General features: G+C 44.4%; 1 protein-coding gene across 2 annotated transcripts in view; it reads right to left on the bottom strand.

Moving 5' to 3' along the window:
• HTR7 (5-hydroxytryptamine receptor 7) overlaps positions 1–4,115 on the bottom strand; it is a 36,833-nt gene extending 32,718 nt beyond the window's left edge. For both annotated transcript variants that reach the window (XM_074908379.1, XM_074908380.1), the window contains exon 1: positions 3,453–4,115. In XM_074908379.1, the coding sequence (XP_074764480.1) occupies positions 3,453–3,979 (527 nt within the window). In that variant the 5' untranslated portion in view covers positions 3,980–4,115. The remainder of the gene's footprint in view (positions 1–3,452) is intronic.
• Positions 4,116–9,762: the final 5,647 nt, after the last annotated feature.

Consider the following 9,762-nt stretch of genomic DNA (forward strand, 5'->3'; position numbering starts at 1 on the left):
AGTTAGAGATCACCATAATAGCATGCTAACATCTACTTTGCAGTCTTAACATTTATACAACTTGGAGTAGAAGCAACTTCAAAAGTATAAGCAGTGCTTGATGTGTCTGACTAGGAAAAATTGATGGGTTTTTTTCAGCAGAATGAAACCAGCCCATTTGTAGACTCCATGCTAATCTGCACCTTTCAGAGCTTTTCAGCTGAAAAATGCATCCGCCACTAAGGGCTGTGCAGCAAAATATCTGCGTGCAGTAGGCCTTCCAGCTGCTGGCATTTCAGGGCTCTCAGTGGCATGAGCTGAGTAGCACATATTTGTGCAAGGGAAACAGATCAAAAAGCCTCTTCAATCTACTCATTTTATCCTGTTTGGAAGGGCCTCAAAGCCTCTTTTTTACCAGCTGTATTTGTTTGTCTAATAAAAGATATTACCTCTCCCTACAAACCTTGCCTAGCAGTTTGTAACAAATTCTTCATTTTTTTTAAAAAAAGAGATTAATTCAATAGTAACATTCTTTCAGCTATTTACCTTCAACCGATTCTCATATCTGCTTCAGGAAGAACCTAGAGGTTTAACAATGAAAAATTTAAAATATCCAACTTATTTGCTGTCTCTGCACTGCCTGCAACAGCCTCAGCTCTCCCTTCAGGAAAGACTTTACTGAATCACAACAAAGGCTTTCTAAACTGTCCTGAAGACCCAGGTGGCAGTGCAATTCACAATTATTCTTCAAAAATGTTCCTTTTTGCCTTATCTTAACCCTTCTCCCTAAACAAGTGTCTCCTGTGTGACCCCAGGTCACCTAAGTGTGGTACAGGGCTTAAGCATATCTAAATGGCACCAAGGATAGCGGCCAAGTTGAAAGATGGTGAATTTCATTCTCTCCTTCCCTTCTTCTGGATTTCCTGGTTCATCTTGTATTTGTATTCTTTGCACTGAGATAATAAGGACTGTATCGTTGGAGATCTTCTCCACCTGACACACATGCAAGTGTTTCCATCGAACCCATTGAAAAATGTCCTTGTGAAAATGGTCTGACCCTCAATGCACTACATACACTGTGATTTGCAAGCTCCTGTACCACACACAATACTTTATCTGAGGTACTAATTTTTTCAGAGATAAATCTCCCTCACTGATCATTCAAGGCTTTCCTAACTATGTAAGTGTAAGAACAATTGCCAGTAAGATAGCACCATTAAAATCAATGCTACAGTGGCAACATTTCATCATTAACATTTAATTTTCATCATTTCTTCCTGGTTTGCGTATTTTGTACATATTAATTATTCAAAGATTAGCTAACATCCCAAGGTAATCTTTGGCCTGACTGAGCAGTGTTAAAACAGTGTAAGATTATTTAATTTTAAATAGGATTACAAATCATAGAGATTTCTTAATTCTTTACTGTCAGGTGGTAGAGACATTTTGCTAATGAATTGCTGGCTTGCGTCCTTTTATTTATATCACCTATCTTAACTATATAATGGATTTGGGTGACAGAGGTTAAAGCATCATCATTCACAGAACTTTGATTTCAAGTAGGGAGTAGACAACAGTATAATGAATTATGAAGAGATCATGTTCAATAAAGATTCAGTGATATAAGTAGGAATGCAGAGATAAGAGAATAGTTCTGGTTTAACCCAGCACTTGTTAATGAAGATCAGTCACTCATAATAGGTTATATTCTGTTCTAAATACATAGCTGTATCTTTTGTTGCCACTTTGAAGGGAGAGGGGAGTGGAGGGAGAATGAAAAGAAGACAGCATGAGATGCAATCATCACTGTGACCAGTTCACTCAAAGACCCTGTTCAGCATACAGCAGGGATCTTAAATGTTAAGCTAAGAAATGAAAAAGAGTAAAACTAAATTACTTCAGTGTCACAGTACAAAACCAGTCACACATCCTGACTTGGGTAAGAAAGCATTGGGTAAGAAAACATAATTATATGTTAAACTGTCTTCAAAAGTTTATTAGAAATGGAGGTGGAGAGCTCAGAGATGGACATAAAGAACAATCAAAGAATGGAAATACTTTAGGTGGAGAGAGTGGAAAAATGCAATCACCTATCTTAAAAACAGGTAGGATAGGAAAACCAAGAATAACACTGGGAAGGTAGATAAGCCTATTCATATTTTCTTACAATACCGGAATGAAGTTAAAAGCAAATTTCAAGTCAACAAAACCAAAAAACACCCCACCCTTTGACACTCAGTGAAAGTCCGTATGTGGATTTCATTGCTACAAGAAGCTCTGCAGCATTCAGGTAACTGCTAGCCATTCTAGAAGTCACAAAATAAAGAGCATTGAATCAGGGGATGCATATATTAAAAAAAAAGTTTTGAAATTAATATAAACCATAACGTTCCTCAGCATGAAACAACCTCCAGTTATTGTGGGAAACCCTTTTGGAAGCCTGTTTCTTTGCAGACACCTAATGCAGAGTTCTTTCCAAAAACCTTCTGAAGTAGACAGTCAAGGCTACTGTTATCAGATATTTGACTTAATAAACTACTTCTACAGTCTGGTTAGGAAGTTTTTCAATTAATATTAATTGTATTAAGTTGTAACGAAAACGGTCTTCCTCTGGATAATAAAGTTCTTGGCAAGGGATTTAGGCTGTGGAAGAGGAAAGTTACAGGCTGTAACTTACTTTAGAATGGGACCTGCATGGAATAAAGGAATCTGTTAGCCTTCCTCTGCAGAGGAGAGCTTAGACATGAGCAAATGTGAGAACTTAGTTATGGCCTTAACATCAAAAATCAATGCCTGAGATCCTCTTCTGCAGTCTGCATACACCTCCTTAATACTCCAGTGCCTGCACCTCTTGGAAGAAGCTAAATGTCAATAAGCATAGCTTGTTTTTTAAGAGGGCAGTAGAATTTCTTAAAAGCAAATTCTGGAAAGCAATTTTACCTTCAGACAAAACGTTATTTGTCCAAAATGGTTCTGTTAGTTGAAATGGAGCTCTTCTGGGATTGTCCCTAATAAGATGTAATTCCTGCGCTTTCTCTGATCTGGTAAAACTCCACTGAACTCGGTGAGGTTACGCTGTCACCAGCTTCGGAAGCATCAGCTCAAATCTAGCTGTGGTAGAAAGCAGTTTAAAGACCTATGTTGCAAATTTTAAAGCCTCTACGAATGTCCCATGACTTGTACAGAGCCACAGCCTGACTCCGGTTTTGTTCGGACCCTGGACCCTGTCAGGACAGCAGTTTCCCCGGGGATAACTCGGGACCTGGGCTGGGGGGCGGGAGGCAGCGCGCACGGCTCCGGCGGGCTCCTTCGAACAGGAGAGGCTGCTGCGAGGCTCGCCTTCGCCTCCCTCCCTGCTTTTAGCACGTCTGCAGCTCATTTCCGAGGGACCCGGAGGAGGCAAGAGACCGGCTCACGGCGGGTCCCCGCGCCGGCGGCCCCCCTCAGTCCCCCCCGGGCGCGGGGCACCTCACCTGTCGATGCTGATCACGCAGAGAGTCATGATGGAGGCCGTACAGCACATGACATCCATGGCGATGAAGACGTTGCAGAAGAGGCGCCCGAAGATCCACTCGCCGCCGATGAGGTCGGTCACGCTGACGAAGGGCATGACGGCCAGGGCCACCGAGAGGTCGGCCAGGGCCAGCGAGACGATGAGATAGTTGGAGGGCTGCCGCAGCTTCTTCACGAAGCAGACGGAGATGACCACCAGGCAGTTGCCGGCGATGGTCAGCAGGGTGATGAGGGAGAGGACGGCCCCGATGACAACTTTCTCCACGTTGCCGTAGCTGAGGATCTGCTCCCCGCACTGGGAGTCGTTGGCGGGGAGGGGGCTCGCCGTGGGCAGCGCCGACGGGGGGGGCGACGGCCCGAGCTTCGCCAGGCTGCGCGGGGGCCAGGAGCCGGCGATCATCCTGCCGCCGCTCAGCGCCCGCGGGTCCTCCAGGACCAGGGGCCGGAGGTTACCGTAGAGGTGACTGCCGTTGAGGGCGAGGACCATGCTGGCTGGCCTGAGCTGCCCATGAAGCCCCGCCGCCCGCCCGCCGGCTCTCCCCGCCGCCCGGGGTGCTCGGGCTCCTCCTCGGGCACCCGCCGCCGCCCGCCCCCTCGCCGCCGGCGGAGCGGCCCGCCGCGGGGCCCAGCCCTCAACTTCCCCCGGAGCAGCCGGGCTCGCCCACGGCGCTCCCCGGGCGGCCGGCGGGTGGGCACGGCGCCATCGCCCCCGGCCCGCGGGGAGAGGGGCGGGCGGGCGGGGGTGGCGGCCGCTCCCCGCCCACCCGCGCCCACCGCCCGCTCCCACCCGCGGCGGCTTCTCCTCCGACGGCGGCGGGGGACGGGGCGGGAGCCGCTCCGCCCCCCGCTCCCTCCTCCCGCTCTGAGCGGCAGGTGCGGGCAGCGCCCCTCCACCGCGGCCCCTCCGCGCCGCGGCCCCGGGCGCCGGTCGCTCCTCCGGCTTCTCCTCCGCGGCCGCCCCAGGGGGGGCGCTTCGGGAGCCCCCTATGCATATGTGTCTGTATCTGTAGATAGAGGTGGCACCCGAGAAGCTGCGGGCGGGTGGCCGCGCCTGGAGCAGAAGCGGCCGCGGGCCGAGCCGCCGCGGCGGGGGCCCGGTGACAGCGGCTCGGCGAGGGGAGCCCGGTGGCGGCCTCCCGGCGTGCTTGCTCCCTGCAGCCCCGCATCTCCATCGGCTGGTTCGGAGGTGTCCCTGGGTCTACTCTGGAAATGCGCACACTGAAGGCTCGGGTCCGGTCGGACCCCGGCTGCTGCTCGGAGGGTTGATAGTGGCCGACCTTGTAAGATCTACCCCCAACACCACGGCCATCTCTGAAGTATTTCTTTGTATCTTCAAGCTTACAGATTCTCCTTCCTACTAAATTAACGTCAACACCATTACCTGTATTTTCTCATTTATTAATATTTATATAGCATTTTCAATTTATTCACTGTTCCATGTGTAATCCTTTCAGTAAAGACCAACAACACAGTCCTGTTGCTTCGAATTACCTGCCTTTCCTGCAGATTCCTTGAACTCTTGGATACTAGCCCATTTCTGGGACCCACTAGCTTTCCTCGTTCTTTAAATCATATTCTTGTGTCCAAGTCAGGTGAAAGCTGTTTGAATTGTCAGTCACTCATGGGATGTCAGCAGATTACACCTCTTGGTATAGCAACATGCTAGACAGTAAGGATTAAAAACAGGAAACACCTGCTCCTGAGTTTCCCCTTATATTTCCAACAAGAAACAGAAAGAAAGGAAAAGAGGACCGTTGAACCCAGATGGATCAGTAACCATTGGTCAGTGTCAGTGATACATGAATGAGGGGAGGTCTTGCAGGTAGCAATACTACAGCAAGTATGGACCAGACAGAGGGAAGAACTGTGTGTGTGGCCTGGCAGTAAGAGAGGCTGCAGTATGAGTTCACATCATACAGACATAAAAATCTGCATTGAAGAAAGATCTAGGAAGTACCCAGCTATAGGAAAAAGCCTCATCTGACACTTACAGACACTACTCAAGCATTAATCCATCGCAGTTGAGGCTTCCATACTTGGCTCACGGAATTTCTTGGTTTTAATGAAATCTTCCGTTCTGTCAGCATCACCTCTTCTCGAAAGCAGGCTTTCCATCATACGTCACTCTGCATTGGCCCAGCTCCCCCATGAACATGCACGGGACTGAGGGCTAGGGGTCAGATGTGCCAGGCAACAGAAAATCAGAAATGCAGCAGGCAGTGAGCAGGGTTTGGGAGTTCAATTGCTTGCTTTCCCTTCCACCTCCACATCCTGATTTGACTAAGATAATAAAATAAGCATGTTTCACATGGTAAGGATGAGATCTAGTTGGGTAGCTCTTTGACCATTATCGAGCTGAAAGTGTTTTCCTACACTTTTGTTAGTTGCCTCACAATAAAGGCTTTCCCTGTTTAACCACCCAGAATGTGTTCATGAGCCTTGAGCTTCAGGTGACTTACACCTGCAAGTCCTTTGTTCCTCCTCCCAGCACGTAAATATTAGGAAGAAAAAGATACTTAGAAATGGTAAGGGTACATCCAAATAAGTTAAAGCATTAAGGCAAAATGTGGAGAAAGGAGAATATTTCCTCATGTGAATACATTTTTTAAAAAATAGTGTCTGAAGAACAACTAAGTAGATAGGACCTGGGTAAATTTTGTTCAAAATAAATTCGTATCATAAAAGCGGATCGGATTGTACAGTTCAATACTCACTGTAAAAACAATTTTTCTGTTGCTTAAAATGTCACTAAGGCAGAGCAAATTATAATCTGGTGCTTCCTGCAAATGTGTTGACACAGTTCATTAAATCAGTCATTCTTCTTGACAGCTTTTCAATACATTTCTGGAACGTGACTCTCTAAGTGTACTCAGTGGATCATACGCAGGATTATTTGCATGTTACTCTTACCCATTCCAACCTGAAAGGAGGATATAACTGCATCTTTTGTTCTGTACATGAAATTCCCATACAGTTCATTAGAAGTTAATCAGCTGATTTTTGTCCTTCTCAAAGGTCTTATTCTTTGTACTGACTCTCATAATCTTATCTTTGAAGAGACAAACCAATTTAAGTCAATTTATGTACCATATAGAAAGGGGTTTACATACTATCACAGAGAAAACTTGAGACCTTGGCAAGATGAAGCAGCTGATACCTCTGTAAAATCTTTTCCTGAAAAGCTTTTCACTAGGACACACCTAGAAAAACATGACAGTTTCCAGGACTGGGCTGAATCTGATGGGGTGCTTTCCTTGGTGGCTTTAGAGGCTTCACATCCCCAGTATCTGGGAAAGCAGAATATCCACCACTCCATGAGACTACAGCTATTCTATGTATAATATTTAAAATAGTGATTCATGAAGGTAGGAATTGATCCTTCTAAGCGTACTTTTGTCTTCAGTGACCCTATCTACAAATTCTAACAAATTCCAGACAGCATACACAAATGAAACAAGTGGCTGATTGGGTGTCAAGAATAACAAGTTGACGTTTGTTCTCCCCCCGCCCCCCTCAGATACTACCTTTTCACCTGCCATTAGGCTTCAATAAATACCATCAAATCAGTTTTCTGGCTGAGCTTAGTAACATCCTGTCCCTTGAGTAATTTAGGCTCTCTATGTGTAAAAGCCTCTTCATATTTCTGTATACCTCTGACTCTGTGCTAAGGCCCTCATCTCTCATTCTTCATGAACTTATTGAAGTTAAACTATTTTGTTCACACCTGACAATGTACTTTATTCGCATCTCATCTTTGATAGTTCATTTTTGTTATATAGAAATGTTCCAGATTTTTTTTAAAAAAGGCAACGAAACTTTTTTATTTGATTTTTTTCTTCTCTTCTAAAGTAATTCTCTGTTTGATTTTTCCTCCTCCAGAAACAGTGTTAATCATGTAACATCTTCTGCATCTGTGATTCATACTAAGTGTATAATATAACAGTGGGTATTGGTATCAATTCTTTGCCTCCGTGTTAATGAGGTGATGTCAGATAGACATCATCAGAGCTAGCTAAAGAAATACAATTTCCCCAGCACATGTTGATTTAGCGAGGCCAGACTGTATCTATCAAAGTGTTTGTGTTGAAAGAACTTGCACTGAATCCTGGACCTTCTTCCCTCTCTGGAGGACTTAATGCTTGCAGAGTCTGTTGACACAGCAGGTCTTTGCTCACTTAGAGCACCCTGACTGAAAGGGGTTAAGGAGTACAGCACAACAACTTCACCACTGGAGGACAAAGTGTTGACAGCCCAGCATGGTAACTCTTTCCCCCACGCAGCCACCTCTAGAAAATCACAGCTGTGCTCATCTTAGAATAAAAGCTTAAAGGTGCTGCTGCATTCCCCTTCTTAATTCAATTTTGCATGCATGGCAGGAAGGTAACACCAGTATGCAGCGTAGTAAGTAAACAGGTATTCCCTTTTTTGTTCTTCTTTGCCTGAGCCAGTCTAATTTAGTAAACTGTTGTTTTAATTTATCTGTTGTATTTTTTTTCTCTCCTTTTGTTTTCATCTTCTTTTCTTGGAAACCAATATAAGACTGGTGAGGACCTGCTGTTGGGAACAATAAATAAAAGTAGAGGTATATGCTTCTCCTGCCTTGGGGAAATACATTGTCAAAACGTTTAGAATATTTTACAGAGACTGGTTAGAACTTCATGGCAAATATTACACAAACCTTAATTTTTATTCCCGGCATGTACTGTTTAGCAAATAACACTCTTGTCCAACTTCTAGCAAAGATGTTGCAGCTGCAGTTTTCTTTTCTGTCTTTTCTTGTCTTTGTGAAAATAAATCATCCCCACTCTGTGGCAGTAAAACAGAGAGGTAACTCTTCTTATCTTTGGCATTTCTTATAATTGTCAAAATAAATACTCACATCTGTGAAACTTAAATGTGAAATTATGTCTTCCCTTTTTGGAACCAGCAAATACTAAAAACAGCAAGCTGTCATCTGAAAAGAAAACAAACAATTAAGGTGAAATTTATGCTAAAAATTCTGTGTCACTCAGAAAAACAGAGCTTCCATCCCTGAAACTCAATCTGCACCTTTACAAAGGAGGCTATTGAGGTCTTGAAGTTATGATAAAAGTGACCATGACATTCATGTTACTAAATTGCTGAGACAGATAGTACCAAATAATATCTTAGTTCCCTAAAAGTGCTAAATGTAGAACTAAAGCAAGAAAGTCTAATAGTTGCCACCATGGGCTGCCCATTGAAAACATATTAGAATTGTTAGGGTTTTTGCATAAAAATTTACAGAAAGGACTGCCTTGAGATCTAAGTGTATTGATAAAGAAAAGACCTGGAGAGAGGAGATCTGGCTCCACCAGGAGGATTTCAGGACACTTGTGAAAGAAAGCACATTGGAAGCTTGTGGCTTAACACTGAAAATGACAAAGATGTTTTCAGTAGATCACTGGGGCTGGCCTAAACAAAAGTAGTAAGATCTGAGTAATTAGTGTAGGAAATAAAATTGTACACTGGTCTGAGTACATGATTCATGATACCCGATGGTGAAGGTGCTTCATACTCAGATTCTTACACCATTGCAACAAATAGGGTTCTGCAGATCTTCTGCACAAAGATCTGTTTAAATGTTCTCCATTTTAAATGCCTCAAGGAAGGGTTTGTTTTGCTTGTATATTGCTAGTTGCAAAACTGCTTAATCCTGTTTGATGTCTCTGAACACTGCTGCAGTAAGGCCATTCAAAAATAATTGATACATGTTTATGGATTGCTTCTTACTTTCATTAAGACAAATTAAATCAAGTTTCACCATACACTCAGTCAAGGAAAACCTGGAATAATACCTCAAGCTCTTCTATTTTCACACACGTCAAAGAAAAGCCTTGACAATACCGTTCAGGCTACACTGCTTGTTCGAATGACTGGCAGGGAAGCAGTACTGAGTGATCTAATATAATAGGCAAGCACCTTACAGACACAGATAGGCCAAAACAGAGCTCATTTACTGAAATATCTTGACCCACTATTGTGAAGAACAGACTGCTGCCATAGATGTGGTAAGAACAAAGATGGTTTACCACCTTCTTTTTTTTTTTTTTTCAGAGTGATGTGCCTTTTCCATGCCACAGAGATGTGTCAGGCTGTTGTCTACCAGCTCTTAAAGCTGCCCTGAGCTCCTCATCCAGTCCTGCACCCCCACAAGTAGCTTCTCTTCCACCACCACCTGAGGTCTTTGTAACTCATCAGATAGCAAGGCCAGAAATTTGCCGAGAAGGCGTTATTGTATCTCAGTCATCC

Source organism: Athene noctua, chromosome 5, assembly GCF_965140245.1.
Source record: "Athene noctua chromosome 5, bAthNoc1.hap1.1, whole genome shotgun sequence".
In the NCBI taxonomy this organism is placed as follows: Eukaryota; Metazoa; Chordata; class Aves; order Strigiformes; family Strigidae; genus Athene; species Athene noctua.